The 25606-nt window shown below is 49.3% G+C and overlaps 1 protein-coding gene across 1 annotated transcript in view; it reads right to left on the bottom strand.

The window, feature by feature from the left end:
- The window catches only part of LAMA5 (laminin subunit alpha 5), an 86018-nt gene that overhangs the window by 40996 nt on the left and 19416 nt on the right, over nt 1–25606 (bottom strand). The window contains exons 3-6 of the mRNA XM_068207956.1: nt 7851–7968; nt 4390–4508; nt 3883–4053; nt 3335–3432 (exon numbers count right to left, since the gene is read on the bottom strand). Of these exons, the coding sequence (XP_068064057.1) occupies nt 3335–3432; nt 3883–4053; nt 4390–4508; nt 7851–7968 (506 nt within the window). The remainder of the gene's footprint in view (nt 1–3334; nt 3433–3882; nt 4054–4389; nt 4509–7850; nt 7969–25606) is intronic.

The following is a 25606-nucleotide window of genomic DNA, read 5'->3' as shown; positions in this document are numbered from 1 at the left end:
CTTCAAGTGTTTCGCAGACCCAAGGGGGAGTCTCAATGAGAGGCAAACCTTGGCCACGTCCCCGGAATGCAACCACCCACAGACCTCTCACCTGGCTGACCACCACTCAGCACTTTCAAGGAAACAAAATTTTATTGTTTCTTTCCATGGCAGCAGCTGGAGGTCAAGATTAAGATCCAAATACATATGTGTGGAGAAAGATGGTCACTGAGTCAGGGAACTTATAAACCTGCTGAGCAGTGTTAATCCCCCTGACTGGAGGACGTGGCTCCAGCCACACAGCCCAGGCTCCTTAAGGCTCAAGATGTTTGAAGAGAACTGGTTCAGTTCCCAGAATGCAAGATGGCACTGCATGAGTAAAGATGCTCATTTCAGAGGGAGAAGGAGGTATTTATTTAGTCTCTGCTGTTCAGAGTTAGCGATGACCTCTCAGAGAGCTCATCTATTATGGCTTTACTGCACCTTGTGCCGAGTCTGTGCTGCTAATGAATTACAGACAAATGTGCATAAACCACAATATTTACATGTTTCATTGACTGAGTATATACAAGGCAGAAGAGGGAGCGGCTGTGTCCACACAGCACATATTTCCTGGTCATCCTGCTGTAAGAAATGAAACCGCAATCTTCCCGCTGGAATTGATGCTCAACAGCAGAGACTAAACAGTTTCCAGCAAGCAGCTGTGGCAGAACTGAGAGCAGCACACAAACACTACAGCATCTGGATTTGGCTGGGACATCTGAGGAGCACAATCAAGAAAAAAAAGCAGCCCCTTCCTCTGTTTCTGACTGTACCGAGAAAAAACCACCTGCAAAAAGAGACTGACAGATGGCACAAATCTGCTGGCACACAGGGTGCTTTGCCTTCCAAATGGGAAAGGGGAAGCTGGAGTTCAGGATGCAGCAGTGGGAAAGCATCCTTCATCTGTGCATGTGCTTCTGACCAGCCAGGCTGTTGCTGTCTTGGTGGTTATCTTCACAGGCACAGAAGGAGCAGCTGGACTCCCTGGTTGTCTCCTCTCTTGCTTGTGGCATCTGTGACAGGGCAGTGAAGCCACAGAAACAGTTGCTTTTATCAAACAGATGCAGAACCCTTGTAGGGTTCTCCTGAACTCACTCAGCCTGGTAACACACAACTCTTGTCTGGGTTCTCCAAGCCAGGCTCCTGATGATTCTTATCTCACTGCTCCAAGGGTTTGCCAGGAGAAAGGGCTGTGCCTCATCCTGCTGGTGCTCACCTTTAAGCAGGCGAACATTCCGTCCCTCTGCTTAACTCAGCCCAAAGAGAGAAAGCTGTGAGAAGTGCAGAGAGCCTTGAGAAGGCTGTACTTGCCCACAGGGCCCAGATGTGCTGCCCGCTCAACACAGCTGGATGTGCAGCCTCTGCAGCTTGGCACTTCACACAAACTTTCCAAAGTTGCACGAATATTACCCAGGAAGTCAGCTCATGGACATGCTTCATCATGTCCTGAAGTCTTTGCCACGATTTCTAGCTCACCTCACCTCTATCAACATGCTCACCCTGCCTTTCTGAGTAACAGGCACAAGAAACATGGGGATGTGCAGAAGAGAGAAGTTAAAATGAACAGCAGAGACCCCCCCCCAACAGGCTGAGATTGTGGGATTTTTCATAGGGCCAAGCCAATCCGCATCCCTTTATTTGCATTTCCTTGCCCAGCTGCTGCCATACATCAGATTAGGGCACGTGCAGAGGGCACTCCACACAGATTGCTGAAGACATGACAGGTTTCTGCTAGCTGGGCCGGTGTCCCAAGAGGACAGTGTGTCTGAGCCCCAGCTGATGTGGCATTACAGATATCCCCAAGCTGGCTCTGTGCTGTGCTGGGGCAGCAGGGCTGGGATCCTGCCCAGCAGTGCCCACTTCAATGGGAAGGCTGGACACAGCTGCTCCCACAGCCTGGAAAATGGCAGCATTTCATCAGTTACTCATTTTCTCAACTGAAAGTATCAGATTTCTGCTGACTTGCCTGTGCTCCTGGGCTTGCTAAAGGGTACAGCAATGCCATGAGAAGATCTATTTATCCAGCACCTTTTCCTGCTGTATCCCAAAGGACTTACAGCTGTTATGTTCTGACTGTACAAAGTACACAAGTAGGAAATGTTTCCTCCCTCAGGCCAGCGTGATCTGCTCTGGGTGAAATGCAACAGCTGCTTACCAACATGTGCTGCAACATCACACAACAGGCTGGGGCCAAGAGTGAAGATGCCAAATGCATCCAAATGAGAGTGGAGGAGAGGAATTTCAGGAGACAGAGACAGTTGCAAGCAGAAGTGGCACTGAACAAGGATATCCAACACATTTCTCATTGTTCAGCCTTCCCTCCCCTCTTGGAGGGCCCCAAGCCATTGATACACCCAAGAAAGGTCCTGGCATTTCCATGTTAAAGAATCACTTGTCCCCACAAAGCCTTTTACCCCAGCACACAGGTGCACTTTGCATCCAGCAACACCAATGTCTAAAAAACAAGGAACTGTACATTCAGATATTTATGAACTTCCTTTTGTCAGAGAGTTTGGCACACTCAGGCAGGCTTGCTTACCAATACATTTTTGTTTTAATACTTAGCAGCTTTAACCTTGGCTGGGACTCACTGGAATTTTATTTTAGACGATCCAAAAGTTCTACATGATCCTGATGAGAAAGAAACACAAGCTCCCCTCGTCCATCTGAATCTACCCATCCTTTTATAAAGGCAACATTCAAGCTGCAAACAGATGGCTAAAAGCAACACTTCCATGGTCTGAAGCAGCTCTTTGGCATTCCAAGTTGCCAAGGCAGATGGGAAGTTCCATCAGCCAAAATGTAACTTCTTTACACACTCTTGTTCTTTTGCTAAGAGTTGTTCAGATATGTACATAACCAATCTATGGTTCAATCTATGGGAAGCAGTCTCTGGTTTCATGGGAGACCACCTATTTATGACAGCATTGTCCCAGCGCTTAAGAAGCCACATGGGAAGCAGGAGACTCTGCACAAGTTCAGAAATGATCCCAGGACTCTGATGGGAAACCTCCCTGTTCTACATCAGTATCCCTTCTTATTCTCACACTCCGCTCCAGTGGGATGGCAAAGTTGTGGACAGGGAAACTCGACCAGGGAGCTAATCTGGCTGAAAAACAGTCTGACAAAAAGTGTGATTTTTGCTACTTTGTCTGGAGCAGTCTCTGCTTCTTTCTCAAGGCAGAGCCACAAGCAGCAGTGATGGCACCATTACAAACTCAGGACAGGACACAACTAACACTGGTATCACCTTTCATTCTTAGAACAGTAATGAAAATGCTTTCCCACAGAACTGGGATTTTGCAGAAGGTACCTGTAAGGGTCGTTGGGGTCTTTGGCATCACAGACGTCAGCGTGGCCGTGGCAGACACAGCGCCCTCCAATGCTGATATCCTTGATGCTGTAGTAGTACTGGAAAGCACAAGAAAAGCTGGCCATGACTATTTTTACAAATCAGATTCATAACCATTCTACTCAAGATTCAGCAGGACTTTACCCAGTAAAACGATGTCTTGGGGTATTTCCCTTACAGTGACGCTGTAGGCTGCAGTATCTGCCTACGGTAAGATCCACCACCTCTAACAGAGCCCATCAGATACGAGTGGGGGGCTCCCAGCACAGCCAGAAAGCCACATGTGACACCAAGAGATGTTTCCCTGTTCCACATTGTTGGTGTCCTCCCAAGCAGCCTCCAGCTCCAGCCACAGCAGCATCTGCTGCAGATGCCTTCAGCTTTAGGGGGTGCAAGACCAAGAGAAAATCCCCACAGGCAACTGCCAGGGTGTCCCCTCCCTAGGGGTGGCTTGCACAGCCCTCAAACACTTCCACCTCACCAGCAGGAGGTAACAGGGCCTGCCTTACCCTCCTGGTGACCGTAGGGTCCCTCAGAGCTTTGCCCATCAGGTGGCCCAGCAGAGTGTTGGTCTGCAGGAAGCGCAGTCGGATGTTGGTGGCTTTGGTGAAATTCCGCAGGAGAGGAGAGTAGGAGAAGTTCATGGCTCCTGGGCGCCCGTTTACCAGAGAGACAACAATCTGTGAATGGGAGGAGGGAAAAGGCCAGCTTGGACTGGGCACTGAGCAGCCTGCTCTAGTGGAAGGTGTACCTGCTCATGGCAGTGAGTTGGATCTGGGTGGTTCCACCCCACACTGTTCTGTGAATCTGTGAGAACAAATCTGTGTAACCCTGTGGGGTGGGAGGAAATCAATCTCTCTCCGGATGACTGGATCAGCTCTCTGTCAATCTCATTTGGTTGAACTGAATACTTTAAAGTGGTATCCAAACATCGAGAGGGAGCCTATTAACAGGAATACCGAGAGCCACTGAGCAACCCTGAAAACTCCAGGGGATGAAAACAGGCAACTGCTCACCTCCCCGTTTTCCAAAGGCACGATCCGGGAGTATTCAGTGGTGCAGATGGCATGGTCATCCCTGGTGATACGGTCCACAGTGTGCTGGCCAAACTTCTCAATGCAGTCCCTCTTGGAAGCTGTTCATCAATCAGAGATGAGAGCAGTAAGAGAAAAGGAACAATTCCCAGCCCTCTATGGATTTTCCCACACTGACCACAGGAGAGATGGGTGTACAATCTTTGTTAAGCATTTACCACATAGAGATTGCTTTGTGTCATTAACTCTGTCATGGTTAAATACATGTTCTCCGCTAAGGGACGGTGTCATTCTAACAGTAATAGGTAGGAAACTCTCCAAATCACCTCCCTGCAGTAAATGAGGAAGGTCAGAATAGCCACTCTACCTACTGCCACCACCTGCAGAGAAACCCACCCCTCAATTCTGGCACTAAGCTCAGAGTTTAACCAGCCTGAGATCTAACTCTGGTCTCAATCTGTTGCCTTGCTGGCAGTGGATTCACCACACTGCTGCCACTGAACTGCAGAAGGGCTCTTTGCTGCCAGGGCTTTGCTCCTGATGTAGGAGCTGCACCATCATTTCACGTCGCTCCTAAACCTCCTGGGTCAGTCCTGAAGCCAGCACAGAACCCACAACAGGAGCAACCACAAGCCACAGTCACTGCTGGGACATTTCCCTCCAGGAAGGGTGGACAAGCAGACATCCTGCAAGCCATTGCTCTGCCTCTCCCACATACTGCAGGTCCCCTCCTCACACCTTACTCTGAACTCTGCTCTTAAACCAATGCCACAGACCAGAAATGCCAAAGCCACCAAGAACCACTCCTTGGGGACAGCAAACGAGAGCTCCTGCCACTAAGTGGCAATGCAAGGCTGGATAAAGTCAGGGAACAGGCATCACCAGGCAGGCACTCTGCTGGCTTGGTGACCTGCTTTGGGGACACTGAATGCCAACACTGTCCTTGCAGCTGCAGGAATGGCCTGGCTTCCCAGTATGACTGCTCCTGCAAGTCCAGCACCCTTGTCCCCAGATGTGTGACATCCCTGTGCTGGCAGAGCCAACCAAAGCACTGCTGGGGCAGCTCAGGGCCCGACTGTGCCAGGGTGGTGAGCACCTACATCTACCCAGGCAAAAACCTACACAGTGCTACTCGCAGGGACTGCTCCTCAGAAGAGCCTGGACAAAGGCTGCTGCTCCTTCCACTCCTTTTCAGCTGTGCCAGGAGCTCACAGCAGAGCGTGCTGAAGTGAATGTCACTGCAGTGCTCCTGAGGGTGCTTCCATGGGGAGAAAAAGGAAGAAAAGGCAGCCAACACAATCTCCTGTTCCTGCCAGTGCTGCTCAACTCACACAGGAAACTGAAGGGAAAATGTTAACCCAATTCACAGGAATAATCTTCCAAAATCTGTCTCAATGTGCCTCCAGAAGGCAGGTCCCCCACTCCATGTGCTGCATGGGTAGGCTGAGCCAGGCAGAAGGAACAGCAAAGAGAGCAGAGAATTTCTACCTCCACCTCTGGCTTGCACCCATCCACACCTTGTCTCCAGAAAGTGGCCTTGCTCTGGGAAACTCTGTTTTGGCAACAGCAAGAGCTCAGTTTCATCCACAGGAAGATGTGGAAATATTTAACATCAGGTCTCTGGCCTCCAAGGTTTTCTTCACCAGATGCTTTTTTAAAGGCAATTTATTTTTAAAGCCCCAGGCAAGGAACCTGTCACCACCGGCCTGAGATGATTGATTTCCAGAGCACTGCCATGGCTGCATGGAGACAGGATGCTCAGCCCAAGGAGCTACTCAGGAAAACCAAAGAACTCCTCCAGTTATTGCAAAATCTGCACAACCATGTGAGCCAGAATCTGGGCATTCTGAGCTAAACCAGAGTAATCCACTGGCCTTAAACCCTAGCAGTGCTTTAAGGACAGAGCCTCACCCAGCGGTCACTTCTCTCTCCTCCCACAGAGCTGAGCCCAAAATCACCGTGGCACCTCCCGTGAGCTCGAGGGACAGCGCTGAGCCAGGGTGGACAGTGCCAGTGCCACCTCTGGCAAGGCTCACTGGCTGCTCTGAAGGAACCCTGCATTTCTGCCAGCTGCTTTTAACCCTGGTACTGACCTGGCAGTGTTTTTATTAGACCACCTACAGAACTCCCCGTGATAAAAATAAACCTCTGCAAAGGACTTCTTGTGCTCGCAAATCTGGCAGGTTTTGGAGCAGCCACCTCTTTATTTCCATGGGAATTTTCCACTGGGCTGTGTCACTGCATCTCCCTTCTCTCGGGGAGGGGTTACAGGGCCTGATGTTTTGGGAGGGAAGGGGACTCCAGATGTTGCAGCACTGCCACTACACACAGGAACATGCCAGTGGGGCAAGAGCTCCCTGTGCAGCTCCAGACCATGCAGGATCAAAACTGTAATGGGCCCAAAGAGAGGCTTCAGAACTGGCAGAGAAATACTCAAGAGAAGACAGAAGAAAGCAAAGCAGGAATCTGACAGCAGTAATTCCCTACTATCACACAGCAGAGAGAAAAACATCCACCCCAGAGAGGAGCTACCACGCAAAGGCAACACAGTGGTAACATGTCTGCAGCTCTTTCTCGCACAAGAAGAGGCCAGAAAACCAAAACACAGCCTGACAGGTAAGCCAGAAATATGAGCCTTCAGGGATAGCCCAGGACAAGGCCTCTGAGTGCTCCCAAGTCCTTTCTTGCCAGGTTTTAAGCTCTGGCTGCAGATCTTAACTCACATCTTCTCCCAATTACTGCTGCTGCTTCTGGGAGGAGCTGGTGGTTAACAAGTTCCTCGGCATCCGGCTACCCCACAGACCCTCTGGGAGAAGAGTTTTGTAGAACCAGCTGTTTCTTAAGGTTTTAATCAGAGAATTGGGAAGCCAAATGCACAGACTGGATCTCCCTTCCAGCCAGCTGTCTCTGATCCCACCTTGCACAGCAGCAGGACAGCAGTTCCCTGCCCTGCACAGGCTGCATCCAATCTCCGGTACTGATAAGCACGAGGGAATGTTTTCTGCATCCAGACTTCTCTGTGATAGCAGCCACTTGGAAACTAGCTGCTGCTTGGCTTCTGGAGGAGCTGAAATACAGTCTGGGATGGTACAGGGAAGAGACTGAAAGAGGAGGGCAAGGAGGAGATGATAAGAAATCTCACCTTCAGACCTAGATCAACAACACCCAACTGCAGACACTGGTGCTAACTTTGGCACTCCCCTACACATCAGGACAGTGTTTTAAAACATACATTTAGTGCCAGAGAGTAAAACAGTTCTCCTGTCCTGAGGAGCATTCAACCTTCAACTCCTGCAGCCTTACTGGGCAGATGAAACAGAAGACATGTCCTCATCACAGCAATGACACAGGAACAGCTCCAAACCCAACCCTGTATTTGCACAGGGTTATCTTCCCCACAGCCTCACTACCTGGCACTAAGCTGCAGCCCCCGTCATACTCACAGGCAAAATACTGCCAGGGCTCGTAGGTGAGGCCAAAATCAGTGGATCGCTCCAACACCCAGAGGTCAGGACGAGGGGAATTGGCAAACTTGATCAGGACATATGCTACGTGGAAGAGCTGAAAGAAAGGAACACAGAGTTAGTTGGCTGCTTGAGGCATCCTGAAAAGCAGAGAGAACTTCATGGAATCCAAGTGGAATAAATGAGCTGGCACTTTGCAGCTCCTGCTGCTCACAAGCAGCCTGTGGAGCGAAATCCGCCGTATCTAAAGGGATGGTGATACGACACGGCTGCTGCAGAGCCAGATCAGGGAGCTCAGCTCCCACTAAATGCAAACACAGCTCAGACTTTGTGGCTACAGGTTGTACTCAGGTTGTGCTGGGAGACACCTCAGGCTTAGCCTGAGCAGGCTGCATTACAAGCCAGATACAATGCTGCCCTGGGGACTTGGCTTTTGGGCTCGTTGTGGGGTAACAGGTGACACACTGGCCTGCCAGCCAGGGAACATCCAACTGTACCTTGCAGACAGTACCACAAAACCCCTCTTTCTGTCTTTTTAAGGCATTCCACACACCAGCCCTGCTTCACCAACACAGCCTGTGTTTGGAAGCCTGTTCCAGAAAAACCCCAGCACAGCTCCTCTTCCCCAGGTGCCACAGGGAAGGGAGAGCAGGAGACCCACTTGGCTCCAGCACAGCTCCAACACGGGGCTGCTCCCATTTGTCTGGACACTGACATGTGCACACACACTCCTGCCAAGTATAAAATAAACCTAGTCTTTAAAGACCTACAATGTCAGTGCTAGAGAGAAACAAAAGCCCCAGCAGAATTTCCCTTCCCTGGCTGGCACAGGCTCGCTCCAAGAATCCCCACTCCATCATCCTGTCACAAAGTGATATTTAAGGGCAAATAAAGTTCTCTTATCAGAGGAAATTCCTAATGTCAAAAACAGCCCAAAAGGGAGTTTAGTGCTTGAAAGGCAGAGATTTATAGCCCAGGAGTGCCTCCTCATGCAGAGCTGGGGCTGTATGAGCATACACCCCCCTGCAGACTGACAAGCATCCAGAGGGACATTTCTGCAGGGGGAGGAGAAGGAGGGCTCCGTGCCCATCTCAGCCACGCAGGAGAGCCAGAACAGCAGCCAGCACCTCAGCCCGGCCCCGGCCACACGCATCGCCGAGCCAGAGGACGCTCATTAATAATAACATGCCTCCAAAACAGCCCTGACAATCCACAGATTGGGCAAGTAAAGGACAGGAAAAACAAGAAAGATGTATTTAAATTTACCAAGCCATCTATAAAGCACAGATCTTGCTGGGGTCAGTCAGACAGGGGTCCCAGTGCTGGTGTGCAGATGTGAAGCAAGGGGATGTGGGCACCCCTAAGGACTGGCACCAGCTCAGTTCCGTCCTTGGCAGGACATTCAGGCAAAAACCTCCTCAGGAGAGTCCCAAATGCTCCTCTGGCTCTGGGGCAGCCTCTCCTCCACTTACCAGGGGGATTGGTGTGGTTCCCACTGCAGGCTGGTGACACCTGAAAACACACCTGGGTGCAGACGAAGGGGACTTGAGAGAGATGCTCAGGGAGGAGTGAACCAGATCCAGCTGGGAAAGCCACATGAAGATCAAGCACAGCAGGTCAGAGGCTGTTCTCCAGCTGGGAATGGGCAGGAGGGTGGGATTTGTCACCACTCTCAGGGTTTGCACTGCTAAGGACTGGTGCCATCCAGAATAAAGAAACCAAAGCAGTCACCCAACTCAGTTCTCTGCTGCCAAAAGACTTTCAAGCCCAGCCAAGGGGGAAACAGGCATCCTTTTCAAAAACTGAAGGAAAACAGACCCCAATGCTGCTCTAGTTCCCCTCTGTGACAAACGTGCTGTCAAGGCATACAAGACTAGGCTTTTTTTGAGGAGCAGCTTTTCTGCCTGCTTACCCTCTCAGCAGAGCTGGTATTTGATAGTGAAGCCCAAGAGGCTTCAGCTCAGGCAGCTTCTTTCTCTGCAGGACCAGTTCTCACAGCTCAACATCTGCCTCTTGGCATGGGAACAGGGCTGAACACCAGCCTGTGAGGTTACACCTTCCCTCTACTCTAAACCCTCCTCCAGCTTTATCCTGCAGGAAATTAATGCTCCTGTTGGAATCTAGCACTGCATGTAGCTGCACAAAATTCCCTGTGGCTCAAGAATACCTGTACATGCTCAGGCCTCAGGCACAGGGGATTCTCTGCTCTGAATGAACAGCAACCACAAACACAAATTTAGAAATGTGAAGTGCATCCCTCTCTTCTGCCTTTCTTTTTGCAAAGCCAATAATGAATTTGCTGCCAGTAAATCCCACGGAATTTCTAGGGGGTCCTCTGCTTTGTTCAGCTTTATGCTGGAACAAAGTGCTCAGAATTAAATGTGCTGGAGAGTCCAACTCCTCGCATGCTTCTGGATCACAAAAGTCCCCTCCCTCTGGAGAGCATGGATTACCATGCAGGCAAATTGGTGCAGCTTTTGTCCAAACAATGAAATTTGACACAAAACCAAGCCTCGGGCTCAGTGATTCACGAAGTGAAAACAGCCAGGAAAAAACCCCAGTGCTGCTGGTTGCAAGCTCAGGTGTAAATGGCCCTGGGGCAGGGCAGGGCAGGGCAGCCACAGGATCCGGACCCCTCTGAGTGCTCTCCGGCTGAAGGAAGGATGTAGAGATGGTTTCAGAGCATTCAGACACGCACACACTGGGCACTGCGGATAGAACAGTGTCTGTGCATGCAGTTCTCTGAAAGGCCAGCCCCAGCCCCACTGGCAGGGTCAGATGTCCAAGACCAGGTCTAGCACAGCTTTTATTTATTCCTGCTTTTCACAGCAAAGCACAAGAACCTCTGGGTTCTTGCTGGATATGCCTGGATCACCTGCAATACCTCAGCTGAAAGACAGGGCAGATATTTGCTCTCAAAGCCAAACACAAGTCCTCTCTCCATTACCAAATCCATCTGTAGCACTGCTGTTACTGCTGAATTTTATTCCAGTTGTGACCGCAGTCTTGGGACACAAATAAACCAGCCAACGCTGCCCAACCACTCCCCTTCCAGCATGGAAGAGTCATTCCTAATGGAGCACAGAAAATATTCAGGAGTCTGTGACCACAGTGACCCCAAACCTGGAACAAGAGCCATGTCCTGGTATTCAGGGGGATTTTTGTCCAGTCTGGTGAGTCTCCTGCCCCTCCATCCAACATCCTTATCTTGCAGAGTATCACAGCCTGGCCAGAAAAAATAACAGCAAATTGCCTGTTTCCAGTGCATCTGCTGAGAAAACTCAGATGCAAAGATGGAGCAGTAGCTCTAAAAATAGAGCTGGCAGAAAAGCCAGACTTTTCATTCCATGTTTAGTTCCAGTACAGTTCTGCCCCACCAATATTGCAAGAGAAATGGTTGGGTTTTTTCCAAAAAAATCCAAGCTTTATTTAGCTCCTATTATCAGCCAGATGAATAAAAACCTCTATGCTCTCAGCCACTTCAGACATTTTCTTCCCTTCTTCATGGAGAAAAGAGGAGAAACACCACACTTGATGCTCACACTTGTCTCCAGGCACGCAGGTCTCTTATTTTCCCTACCTCTGGAAACATGCCAGGTACAGCTCAACCTTTGACCAGCCTCTGGAATTCCATAAAACGACCTTCCAGCCAGGAAATTCTGACACTACCTTAATTAGCAACCAGATTTCTTTGAAAATAGTAACATCTCTACATGGAGCTGATGTTGCTGTTAGTGGTTTTGAAGCAAGTTTCCTTAGTAACAATCACTTGCAGCTGCCCCAGTGCCTGGAAGAATGGAGCAAGTGCCAGAGCCAGGAGGGGAAGATGGAGATGAGGGCATTTCCACTGTGTCCCACACTCCATCCACTTGTGTCTTTACATGGTGGGCAGCTTTATCCAGCACCAAATTACTATTAAAATATAATCCTGATTACTGCCCAGTGTGACAGTGCAAAGACCTAAGGAGTAAAACAGATTCCAGAGAGTCAAGAGAAACTCTGCCCATTTGTTCATCCATCCTTCTGTGTAAGCAGCACATGATGGAAAACACTCACATTTCTTCTCTATTCCTTTCCTCAAGACACTGATTTCACTTTTCCAGCTCTGGGAGGCTCATGTGGGAAGAAGAAAAAAAGCTGGAGCAGGTCAGTATCCTGCGATGCTTTGGTGAGGGAGTTCTGGGGAAGTCTCACTGATACTCCAAGGCACCTCAAAGCCACCCAGAAACATTCAATAACCAAAATAAATCTTCACATTGTTGTAACATTGAACACTACATTTCCACCAGCAGCAAGAGGGGCTCTTTTTGGCTGTGGGATTAGAAGGTCTGAGCAGGCTGTGCTGGCTGGGAGCTAGACCCAGCTCTGCTCCCAACTCCCAACCCTGCAGGAGGAGTTTACACAGTAAACCACTCACTAATTTTCCACAGGACAGATTTACTACCTTTGGCCTTGACTTATGAAAATAGCACCATGTAGAAGCAAAGCAGTTCATCTCTCCCTAAGCACTGCTCCAGACCCCTGTGGAGTGTGTGTGGAGAGCATTACCAGCACTGCTGGGGATTTCCTGGGAGGGTGGGAAGGACCTGCTGAGCAGGTGCAGCTCAACGCCAGGGCACAGGCAATAACTCCCACTCTTTAGGGGCACATACAAAACCTACAAGCAGGGAAAGCAGGAGAAGAACTGCTATGGAAAGTGTGGGGAAGTGTTAATTTAATTTTCCCCACTTTCAAAAATCAAATTATTTTACTCCCTCCCAAGCCCATCCATCCCACCCCGGTCCATCAATGCAGCCACAAGCCTACCTGGAAAATGTGGAGATGTCAGAGCCTGGATGGGGTTATCAATCCACAGTGCCAGGGAAAAACAGCTCTCTGGGAGCACAGGTCACCTCTGTCCACAGCCCGGGCAAGTGGCTGCTCTGCTGCCATGAATCAGCCTTGGAAACGCTCGGCAGCGCTGGCACCGCATCACTGGCAGCAGCTAAAGCTAATAAGGTGCCTTTCTGTGCACCTTTCATCCCCACAAACAAATATGCAGGAGGTGGAAAAGCCCTGGAAAGGCAGAGAGCTTCTGTCTCACTTTGAATTTCTCTAGGTCAGTGATCTGCCCCTTTTGCATCCTTTGCATGTAATCATTTATTCTCATGGAAGCAGTGAATTTACTCATTAACAACTTGACTGTCCCTCTGCTGAGCTTCGGCAGTCCTTCAGCAGATTTATTTCTCCCCAGCCCATCCATCAAAACCCTTTAGTAAAATCTCTCACATTTAGTGTGTGCCTACTCTTTATTTTCAATCACACAAGAACTACTTCAACCCTTCCAGGCAGCAAACAAAGGTGCTTCCCCTCCAAGTGGGCACAGCTCTTTATCCAGTCATTTTTTTATAAAATACCCAAGTGCCTGAGAGCAAACAAACCCCACATATAAAAGCACAAAAGTCAGTGTTTGAAATAGGGGTGTGCACTGAAATATGCTTTGCCCCCATTTGCTCTTTTCCTCACAGCAACTCCTGGCTTGTTCTTGTATGTCTGTGTCTCAAATCTCACTCCTAAAAATTATGGTTTTTCGAAGTTATTCATGGAGGATTACAAGGTTTTGAATTAGAAGGTTCCCTATGCTTGTATCTCAAGATTTTGACAGCCAGGCTTTAGAAACAACCAGCCATTCCTTTCACCACGGGGGAAGGACAGAGGTGCAAAGTGGCAGCTATTAAACACCTTGGTAGAGTAGGGGAGAGAAGTGAGCACTGAGACTCCATTTTACACCAACCTGTTTTCAAATTTTTCTCTCAGAACTCTGGGGTTTTATTGAGAGAGATCAAAGAAAACACTCTCCATGAAGCCACAGATTCAGAGCTACCAGCCAGCATGAAACCTGCTCCGTGTCATAACAAGCAGCAGCAGCAACCTAATACTTTATGATATTTCCTAAACAGTGCCTGTTCTCTTCCTAAGCAGCTTGGCTTAGATGAACAGCTGATGGAGCATTTTCCACAAAGGATTTTTTCTTTAAACACCGCTTCTGAGAAGGATTTGGCTCGTCCATTGATTTCACGCACAGCGCTGCTTTATCTTCACAGCATCCTCCTGTGCAAGTTGTCCTTCCCCTGCCAGTGCCACACACACCTCCTGCCAAAGATCCCTGAGGGAATAAATCTGCAGCACTTGGCACATGGCAGGGCAGAGCAGTGCCATCCCTTGTGGCCTGCACAGTGCTGAAGAGCTGGACAGCCAAGTTTCAGAAATGACCTCCAACAGGGCAGCAGCGAGAGCCTGCATGGCAGCAGGTTCAGCCAGCTGGCCCTAAGGAGAGGCACAGAGGAACATCCTGTTAAATCCTACAGGTGCAGCATCCAGGGATGCTGACACACCAACCTGGACGTGGTCAAACACAAGCCTGTGCTTAAACCCCATCAAGTAGGGATCAGCCCTTTGTGTGTGCCACCCAAAGCTCCCCCAAGTAACCAGAGGCACCACGGCAGAGCAAAACTGGTCAGACCAGAGGGGGATGGCTGGAATTCCTTGGGTAGAGGCTTCAGTCACTCACGGAGGACTTTGCCCACACTAGCCTCTCACTGCCAGTAGGAGATTCCAGCACTTGACTGACACGGAACTTTGCAGCTTTGTAGTTGCTGGGCAAAGTGTTAAGTAATCCATTAAAGACAAGACTTAAATATTTGTCTTTTAGCCCAAACTTGAGCTATGACATGCTCAGGGAATGGCTAAGTGGACTCCCCTGTCCTTGGGCACCCTGTAGAGGGGTACAAGCACTGGTCTGCAAGGCCAGCTCAGCCCAGGAGCTGACTGAAGCCAGAGAATGTGGAGAGGGTCAGGTGCCTCCACCAGGACTCCCACCCTCTCCAGTTGCTTTAATCCTCCTGCAAACACCATCAGAAACCCAGCACAGAGGTGGCTGTAAAGAGGCCCTTAAAACTTCCTGGTGCTGCAGAGATAAGACACTGTAACTACATTCAGGATTTCAGGTTCTCAGACTATTTACCTTGAGGTGTCAATTGTCCTTGATGGTTAAATGCTTCCAGAAAGCCTCTGGGAATGTTTGGTTTTGGGGTTTTTTTAGGAGTTGTGTGTTCTGGGAAAATATGTGAATTAATAATTAGCTGGCAGGATTAGCAGTAGTTTATACCAGGGTCTTTCTCCCAGTAAAATATGGTATTACATGAGAAGGAGGATAAGGAAAAAAGTGACCCAATGGAAAAGAAAAACCTCTTTTACAGAGACACAAAGTGCCCTGATGGCCCTCACTGTGAAGAGCCGCATGCTTGTGCTGTGCTGTCCAATGTGCAGAAGTGAAAAAGCCAAAGCTCCTGCAAGCAGCTTCAGGCAGACAGGTGAGCAATAAGCAGGTGTCCCAGGAAGACTTGGTATTCTAGAGGAATTTAACTGGAAGTCACTCAAATACAGCCAGCTAAATAAACCCACCTACTTCATGAGAGAGAAAAAAAACCCCAAATGGTTCTCAAGGCTGATTTTCGAGGGGCCTTGGGTCCACTGCCTTAATTATCCTCCCTTGAACTAACAGGAGTTTGAGACTAATTTTAGCAAAATGAAAACTACACCATAGCAGAAACTCTTGTAATCCCAGAACATACTGAAAAAAAATGCCTTCTTATAAATAGAAAAAGCAGGGAATTCCAACTTGCTAACACTAACTGGTGTGCTTGAAGCCTAAATCTGAAATTTCTAAGGAAAAGCCTGACTTGAGGGATGTCATCTGACTGCAGTTATTTGAGACTGCAAGAAGCAGAGTCTCTTCAGGGAGCTGTCACTCCACACACTAGGAGAGTAGTTTTTTTTGTAACCAGTGGGAAAGAACTGACTCAGCTTTTAATGCCAGATAGACTTTGAAAAGAAATAAACAAATCTCCCTGGAGTACCCCATTCTGCCATGGCAAATTCTACACAAGGAACACATCTCTGTCCTGGAAGGAGATGAGCAATCCCTGTGCCCAGGATGAAGGGCTCAGTGCCTCACACTGAGCTCCAGCATGGCACTGATCTGGAAATGAACTTTGTAAGTCCATCTGGGTCATCCTCCAGTGTTCACATGGACAACACTCCTTAAGAGTGGCTGATCCCAGGGCTGCCTTTGCTCAGGGAACAATCTCACACCTGTATTTCAGGAACATCAGCTGGGTGCTTTGTGAAGAAGACCCAGAACAGATAGGAGACATGAAGGAGAGGATGGCACTGCCACAACCTCTCCCCATGCAGCTAAAAAAAACTGATCTGTTAGTTTTTGGGGAGAAAGTCCAGATTTAGAGACAAACCTGTCCCTCTTCTCTTCCCCAGTGACTGGCCATCGCTGCACAGCAAGCACAGCTGGGAGGAGAGCCCAGCTCAGGCCATTCCTTACTGCCAAACTGTCCCAGCAGCTGTAGATATTGTCTGTAAGACCTCCCTGGGCATCTACTGCTGGGACAGAGAGCAACGGGCTCGAAGTCAAGAGCTGTAATACTTTTAGTAACGACAGCCCTGCCTGGTACCTCCTGTTGATCAATGTGCAGTCTGACAGGGTAGAAACCATGACCTTGAGCACAAGGAAAAGAATCCCATTAAAAATCCATGTTCATTCCTCTACCAGCCAGTGACATCACTGCCATGAGAAGACTTCACCCAGAGTTCATCAGTCCCTGCTACTCGTCTTTCTCCTTTCCTCAGAGAATAACTGAACAGCTCTGGGTTAATTTGGTTTAAATGTTCCCCCAGCTGCCTGCGTGCTGACACACAGGGAGCAGTGTCTGCAGTCATGGATTGTTTGCTTTTAAAACATATAGGAGGAATCCGTGACTTTGGCAGCGGGTGTGATGGAACCAAGCCACGAAACCACGGCACATTCCAGACCCAGATGTATGGGCACAGCTGGGACAGAGCACAGCCCCACGCCCCGACAGCACAGCTCACAGCCTCTGCTGTGCTCAGGTCTTCTCCTCCTCCTCCCTGAAAGGAGGCAGAGTGCTGTGCTCTTCTCACACCTCCCCCAAATCCCATTCTTACAAGCCACCACAGCACAGCCTGCACGGTGCAAGCCACTCGTGCCCTTATAAATAAAAGTCTGGATGAAGCCTCGATGGATTTGTGTGCCTCCCCCAAGCTGAAGCTCCCACACAGCCAAGCAGGAATTTCAGCCTGCACAGGCCAAAATTCCTCAATTTCCTCTGAACAGCTACTCACTAAAAAATCTGCTCTGACCTTTCATACCACTTCATTTCTTCTGCTCCACAACTAAAAAGTGGCACAGCTGGGACATCAATTTTTGCACCATTTCTGCATGGAAGCAGCATGGGCTGCTGAGGATTTGGGAGTACTGAGGCAGATTTGTGTGGCACCTACACTGGACTGCTGATGTCTGAACTTATCAAACCCTGTCTGTGGGTAAATTACACCCCAATAAAGATGGGGAGCCTACAAATACAGAACCCCTGAGGGCATTTCAAGCCAAGCAAAGAAATTGGTGGATTAAGAAAGGAGTCTGCCTGGCTCTCAGTGTGGGTTCAACCTGAGAACCAAGGTCCTGAGAGATGCAATACTCAGCAATTTTCAAAACCATCTTTCAAGAAAGGATTTTTGTTTGAACATGTCTGAAACCCCCTGGAGCCAGTGTAACCCTGCAACCAGTTCCTGCAGCTCACTGTATCTTCCCATCATCACTCTGCCTTCAACACCTCCCAAACCCAGGCATTTAGAGAGAAACCTGCAATGCAGACAGGAAGGAGACCTCTCTCCCCAGGGTTAGCAGAACCCTAATGATATAACACCAACTTCCCAACAAGCTGGGGTGGGAGGGTGCAAAATCAAGAAAAAATGCACAGTGATTAATTTCTCCTCGTTGTAGAAGTGTCAGATATCACAAGACGGATTCCTGGAACAGGAATGCAGGGGAGGAAAAGCTGAGGAGGGTCTGTGAGAAACCTTTCGATTTAGGCCAGGTATTAAGAGCAAAATCCTTTAAATGGAGCAATATAAAAAAAAATTAGTGAAGTAACAGATATGATGTCATGCAACTCTGAATATAATGAACTTGTATCTAACAGTTGGTCCCACTTAAACTAAAAGCTATCTCAGGTGCCTCACAAGCCAAGGCTGTGCAGAGCAGTTGGTGGGAAAAGTAATCATCCTGAGTAGCCAAAAGTTCAAATTTCCTTGAACTTTCTGCTCTGCCAGTTCACCCATGTTCTCTGAAGTACATTATCTCTGCTTGCAGGGTTTACTCCAGCCTTTCATTGTTGTCTTATCTCCAGCCTCTTCCTGCCCCAGCTTCAAAAAGAACATAGAGCATCACAGAACAATATGAATGAGATATATATATATATATATTAATATATATATATATATATATATATTAATAAGCACCAGCCCAAAGTCTTTGACAACCAGGCTACCCAGCATAACTGGAGAGGCAGGAGGGGGTTTTGCATGAAGAGATGGGGAGAAATAATCTCTCCTGGCTGATGAGGACAGGGTAACTACCAAATTCCCCCAGACCAACCTATTTGCAGTCCACCAGTAAAGTCAAGCTAGGCAGCACCTCTGGGATCACAGGAGCAGGGAAAAAGGCAAACATCTCAGTTATGTTTGTGCCAGCAACACAAACTATGGTCCATTCTTGGGTATGATGGACTAAGCAGCTTATCTACAACTCACAGTGCAAACTTTTTGGACAGCAACTCTGTAAGCAGTTGATTCCTGCAGTTGTATTTGTGAGTGCACTGAGAAGTGTTTCCCAGGAGCTGGAGAAAACAACCTTCTCTGTCTGACTGTGGAGAACATGTCCCAAAGAAGACCTTTTCCTTGGACAACATCCATGCATGACTACTGGGAGAAATCCCCACGCATGTCAGACCAGCAAGACACATCCCAGGTGGTGGGCAGCCCTCTCCTGATAGCACAGCAGGATCCACACATCTGCACAGACCCAGAACAGCACTCAGGCATCCAAGAGATGCCTCAAAACACACCTGAGCTGAGCCTCTCTACAACGTCCAGGACAACAGGTCCTGCAGCTCTTCTCATCTGCCAGTTAAAAAAAAAATACCAACAAGATGAAACACAAAAACAAACCAAAAAGCCCAAAACTGCCTGGTCCCAGCACCTCCCACACAGTCCAGGGCTTGTGAGTCACAGCCACATCAGATCCCAGGCTGCTGCTATGGGATTTTTGCACAAACCTATCTGCCCAGGAAGAGCACGGTTATGACACCAGAGGAGACTGGAGACCAGCATAATCTCCCCAGATAAGGCTTGGCTGTGGTGAAAGGAAATTGGCTGCTTTGTTTCAGAGCAGAGCTCCCTCGTGAGCACCTTTCTGCATAGCCTGCATCTCCTCCCAGCCCGGTGGGTGAGCACTGGGGCCCAGCAATGAATCCCTGGGGTGGGCTCTGGGCCAGCACAGCCTGCAGCAGGGAGGGCTGTGCTCTTCTGTGAGCAGCCCTCCCTGGGACCCGCTGAAATGGGCCCTTTAGACTCGCTTCACATTTCCAAAAGAGGCCACTGTGCCCCTCCACTATTTGCTCATTGAATGAGCAAACCCAGGAGCCCCATCCATCAAAGACGGATGCTAACGAAGAGCAGAAGCCAATTAGCAATCCCCCAGCTGACTCATCAGGGGTTCCTGCATCCTGGATGTGCTGCAGGGTGTTCACCTACTCTGACTACACTGAAAGTCTCTTGAAAAGCAGCTTCGAGGTCATCCAGGCTATTCACATTTTGGGTTATTTTTAGAGGTCCAAATTACGTCGGGATATCCGGGAAGACTTCACAGATTTAGTCCCATTCCCACAGAGTTCAAGACCAAATTGCTCACAAACTCATTTTATCCTCAAGGGTTTTTTCTTAATGCTTGGCTTATACCCTTCTGCTTCTATTGGTATGTTAATTAGTTCTAAAAAAAATCTTATTAAACATTATTTTAAAGTGAAAATATGCTGTAGTTTTTGTGGTCAAAGCAGATATTTTAAAGCATTTCCCATATTGGGAATAAAGGTCTAGAACATCTGAGAAGTCCCATGTTGCCTTTCCTATTAGTTTTGGGCTGTTGCTACAGAAAATGTAAGAAGCAAAAAGAATGGAATAATTTTTAAAGGTACATAGGCAGGAGAGAGCACAACAGGTGATTTAAAATCCAGGTTAGGCTTCGCAGAGATGGCAAGTACAACACTAACAGCTGTGTTACAGGGGTAACTTGCCCAGCATTCCCGTTTGGATACCTGTGCCTCCTTACACTCCCCAGAAGCCACATGGGCTGCATGCCAGCCACCCATCCCAGAGGCAGAACAGGGAATCACAGCAGAGACCTGGGAGAATTCCCAACCCTGTGAATCAACCACCTTCCTCCACCCACTGGGCTGCTCCTTCATTTCCTGTCTGAGAAATGCTTCAGTTCTATTTTTCAGCTCGGCTCTTTCAGTTATCTCATCCCCCTGTTGGGGCTCATGCTGGCTCATACTCCTTCAAATTTTAATCAGCCCACAGCATTTTTGATATTTTTTCCTTTCACACTATGAATTATCATCTACAGCATCAATCGCTGCTGTTCTGCTGCCAGGACTCCTTCATGGATGCACCCTGGTTACAACGCCACTTCCATGATTTAGGTCATGGGCTGCTGTTGCCATCAATGACAGCTCCCATCTCCATCTTTCCCAAGAAAATCCCCTCAGATCTGGACACTGTCACAGCTGTCCCTGGCGTCACCATCCCTTGGCACCTCCAAGCTGGATGCAGTGACTACAGACAAGCTCTTGCAGATGCCTAAATTTATCTGTTCTAACCCCATGCACCTTCTGGACCAAAGAGGAAAGTAAGTGCCAAACTTCGGCGACTCGGCTACCTAACATTAGCTGGAATGAGTGCTGCATGATATCCTCCAAGTCTCTAATTTGTGGAAGTGCCCAGGCCATGCTGGCCAAGACCACTAGAAGCAAGCTGGAGCATCCTTGCTAGGACCAAAGCCAATGCTGGCAGAGGATGGAGTAATCCACAAAGCTGGAATTCACCCCTCCTCCTCTTCATCCAAAACAGCCCCATTGCTGGCTCATCAGGCTCAACCCAGAACCCAACTGTTTTGGGGTCAGATGAGGAGAAAGGAATCATAGGAGGCAGCTTTAAGTGGCAGCGCTGGAAAGTTAATGCAAAGGGGCTGCTAAGCATTGCTACTGATTTCTGCTGTGGGGCTTGGTTCTGAAGGCAGAACCTGACACTACAACCCAATGAAGTGACCGTGCACAGCCTGGGGACAGCTGAATCCCTGCCCTGTCCATCACACCAGCACTGGCTCCCCACGGCAGCCGCCGGGGCTGCTGCCTGGAGAACAAACCACACTAACTCACTTGTCCACAGCATATTATGCTGTGAAATATTTATTGCCTCCCCGATCGGAAGAAAGAAACATTTCTCTCTTGGACATAATGAAGAACACATTTCCAGCACTTAACAGCTGGAAGCTGGAAAGGTGGCCAAAGAAAATCCCTAACTATTTTTTTTTTCCTCCTTTAAAGTAAGCATCTGGAAAACTAATTTCTGGAGAAGAGAAACCTTCCTAAATCAATCCAAGGAAAGAGTCAAACTTGGTAACAACCCAGAGGCAGGGGCTGATAAGATCATATTGTGAATGTGATATCAACAGCATGGTTTTTGTCTGCCCCTGTCAGCTTGACTCCAAGAGGATGAGGAGAGACTGTTTTTGTTTAACGAAATACAGCAACTCACGCTGGCAGAGATTTTCAGTATGGTTTTGATCATCCACTGAAATATCAGGGAGTTTTTTCATCTCCATCCCACATCGCTGCAGCTGATACACTCTGGGTGATGCTGGCCGGTCCCCGGCCCCCTGGGATGACAAATGTGATCCCTCCACTCCCCCAGCCTCAAACTGTCCCTACGACCAACTCCTCCAGCCTGTGTCAGCATGAACACAGGGAATAACAACTGGCACATATGCTTGCAAGCAAAACACTGCTTTGCCCAGGCCAGAGCCTCACACCAACCCTTCCAAAGGATGAGAGGGTCCCTATTCCTCTCCCTGCATGTTAACACCATTGATCTCCACACCCTGAATGCACCTCGAGGTCTGGAGGCAGTCACTGGAGGCAGCTGCAGGGCTACACAGTATCTGCCCTGTGCCATGGCTGATTCACCACCTAAAGCCAATGCCAGGCTGCCCAAATCTGCCTCTGCTCCAGGCTACAGAAGGTCCTGCTGGATGGGCACTCCCCAGGTCAGTGCTCCTTGCCCCACACCTCAGCAAGCCCTTGCTCTGGACACACTGAGTGCTCTTCCCAGCAGCACAAGCAGCTGACGAGAACAGAAATGCTCCACTTTGGATGAGATGCCTGGGAAAATGCTTTTCCTCTAACTTTCATGACAGGTTCAAATTCTTTGAGAGGGAGGGCTAATGCGGGTTGTTTTTAAACAGGCGCTGTGTTATTGTAGCCAATAACAGGAAACTGATAGCTTGCTATGTGGTGGGACACAAGGCAGTCCCCCTGGGGCAGGCTGCTGACTGTCCCCACCATGGCCATATCCTGTGGGCTGGCTGTCACTGCTGCCTGTGGAAAGCACCCAACACCCTTCAAAGGGCCAGCAGAAGATGCGAGGGAAAAGGGGAGGCAGAATCCAGAGCCAAAGCCTTTCCAGATGCCCCATCCCATGCACTCTGTGTCCTGTAGCTGTGGGGTAACTGAAGCCTGAAGCTTCTGCCCAGGTTTGTTGCAGCTATGCTGAATGCCAAAGGCACTTCCAAAAGCGAAGTGTGCCACGTCCCCTGCCTTGGGGACAGGCAAAGAGACTCCTCTCCCCTCCTCAACCCCTGGCTGCCACATACCAGCCACTGGGAGAAAAGATGCTTCTGGCAAATTCAAGCCTTCTCTTTGACAAGCAGGGTTAGCTCACGCTGTTCTCCAGCATTATCCACCCCAGCATGGGCCCGGGCTGTGCCAGAACAAACAGCACATCAAATAAACAACACATTAAGGCAACGCACGCTGCGGACACGTGCGGTCACTCTGCTCTCCAGCCCATGGCTCAGACATCCACAGCAGCTTTACTCTGCTCCCTGTAATGCCCCATGTTCCTCTGACCTGCCCCAGGGCTGCCCAAAGCAGGTCTTGCTGCTGACAGAGAAGCCCAGCCCAACTGCAACAGCTTCACCTTGCTGAAGACTGATGCTTTCAGCACACCTCCAGCCACCCTGGTCAGAAAGGGCTTGGCACACAAAGAGCAAGAGGCCAACTGCAAAGCACATCACTGAGTGCTGCTGCTGCTCAGTCAGCACCGAGCCAGCGGCAGCGCTAATCCACCTGCTCACATTTCTCACACTCAATTCCTGGCCCAGGCAGCAGCCAGGGAGGGAGGAAGCAGCACAGCCCAGAACTCCGAGCCCATCCATCGGTGTGTTTCAGGTCATGCTCCTGACCCAGTTCCAAATCCGGGTGGATTTTATTTGCAGAGCACAGGGAGCTGTGCCACCAGCCACGCACCTGTCACCCCTCTCCCTTTCAGCAACCTGAGCCAGGGCCACCACGCCACGAACACGCTCACATCCTGTCCCAGCCCCGGGGACACTGAGGCACGCAGGGCAGGAATGCTGAGCTGCACCAAGACTCACTGCTGACGTTGGGATGTGGGGAAAATAAACCCCAAAGCCTTTCCAATGCCGGCACCAAAGACAACAGCCCAGCCATCTCACGTTTCCTCCTTCCTGGTAGTGCAGGGACGTGATAACTGATCAGTCCCTCCACTGCAGAAATCCAAGTCCTTATCCCCACTCCCTGCCCACAAAATAACATCACCAGGGGCAATTCACTATCCCTCAAGACACCAAAAAAAAAAAAAAAAAGGGACTGGAACTCACTAGTTATGGATACAGCATGAACAGGGGATGACAGACTCAGCACGCCTGGAACACTCAGTGCATGTCCTCACTGGACATGTGTGCAACCATCAGCACCACAGGCACAGCGAGTTCATCTTGATCAGGCTCTGGGATTTGCTCTGATTCAGGCAGGGACACTGCACCCCACACTGCTGCTGAAATCTGGAATCTGTGCTGCTCCTTGGAGCAAGAACCAAGGACACGAGGCTGGTACTTTGCAGATAGCAGTAGCATTGTTGTAGGAGATTAACAAGAAGCTTTTATTGATCTTTTATTGGTGTGAATGTCCTAAGATACCTTTAGAGCAGTCACATAATAATAACAATAGAATAATTCTACCCTTCGCTAAACACTCTGAAGATCTTCTAAAGGCAGAGCCCTTCAAGTCCAATTTAGCATTGAATACAGCCCCGTGTGTAACACTGATATGAACCATGGGGTCTGCAGTAAGTGGCTTTTGGGAAGAAGTGGAATCTCAGCAGGACACCAACCTGAGCAGGTCTGGCAGGTCTCTGAGCAGTCAGAGAGCTGCCCTTCAGTCCACAGGAGGCCACTGTACTGTAAGGATCTGCTCCCAAGGGGAGCTTTATAAATATTTTCCAGGATAAACATTTGTAAATAGTGTCTTTCAACACGTCTTGAGAACAGATTCTTGATGTCCTGTTTTCAAAAGAGAATCATCATCTTCAAAGGCAGGGAGGCAAAGCCAGTCATGCAAACAGCATAGCTACAAGCAATGCAGTTTGGCACTGGTCTCCAGAGCTGCTGAGGTGGGTGTTTGCACTAGATGTGTGCCTACCAGGCACAGCCAAAGCCTCCCCTGCAATGCCTCCCAGCCCCGTTCCCAGGCACAGGGCACATCACCCTGGCAGCCTCCAGAAACCCGATCTGCCTGGGGAAACGTGATCGCCTCCACTGCTCTGCTGCTGAGGGACACGGGTCACATTCTGCCACCATCACAGCAGAGCAGACTGGCATCTGCCTCGGAGCCCCACGGTTCATGAAATCAATATACAGGCCATGGGAGTCATTTTGTCTCCTCCACCCTTTGAAGAGTTCCCTCCCTTCCTTTTCCCTGGCCACAAAACCATGCTCTGGGTGGTCCCTTCCAAGACTGTAAATTGACTTGTTGAAAGCCTTAGCAAAAGAAAGGTCAGCTGCCTTACAAACACAAAGCTGACAGTGCTGTACAACTGTCCAGACATTATTCCAAGGATATGCACATCCCCACAGCTGCCTGCACCACAGCAGGCATGCCTACCTCATCCAGGTGTACTCACATTGCACAGGTTTCCCCCAAAAGAGCACCTGCAGATACAGCCTGGTGTCACAGCCCAAACCTGCACCTGTGGCTACAGACTGGGGAAAAGGTGGGGTGAGCTGTGGAGCTGCTGTCCTCCCTTGGGGACGGCACATTCCCACAGGATTTCACAATATCCTTATTCTGATGGTTGTGAAGAAGGACAAGGGGACAGAGAGCAGTGACAAGACCATAGATACACCTGACAGCAACCTGCAAGACAATTTTCAGTCTTTTTCTGTTACCTGCAAACCACACAAGAAACTGCAAGTTCTGGACTGCATCAACACACTACAAATCCCACTGCCTCAGACCCTAAAAAATAAAATCACCTTGCAGAACCCCCAACTGCCCAGCAATTCGAGAAAACCCAACTGTCCTACAGGTGCTCTCAGCCTTGCCTGTTGCTGTTAAGCCTCACAGCATCACTGCAGGGCAAACAGGCATTTACAGCTTGCTCAGCCCCTCCTGGATCCCTGCTCCCACTGCCCAGCCCTGGGAAGGAACAGAGATAAGGGGAGTGCTACAGAAAACACAAGGGCT

This window comes from Anomalospiza imberbis, chromosome 17 (assembly GCF_031753505.1).
Source record: "Anomalospiza imberbis isolate Cuckoo-Finch-1a 21T00152 chromosome 17, ASM3175350v1, whole genome shotgun sequence".
Lineage (NCBI taxonomy): Eukaryota > Metazoa > Chordata > Aves > Passeriformes > Viduidae > Anomalospiza > Anomalospiza imberbis.
The sequence above is the reverse complement of the archived record's forward strand: the minus strand, read 5'-3'. Positions and strand labels throughout refer to the sequence as shown.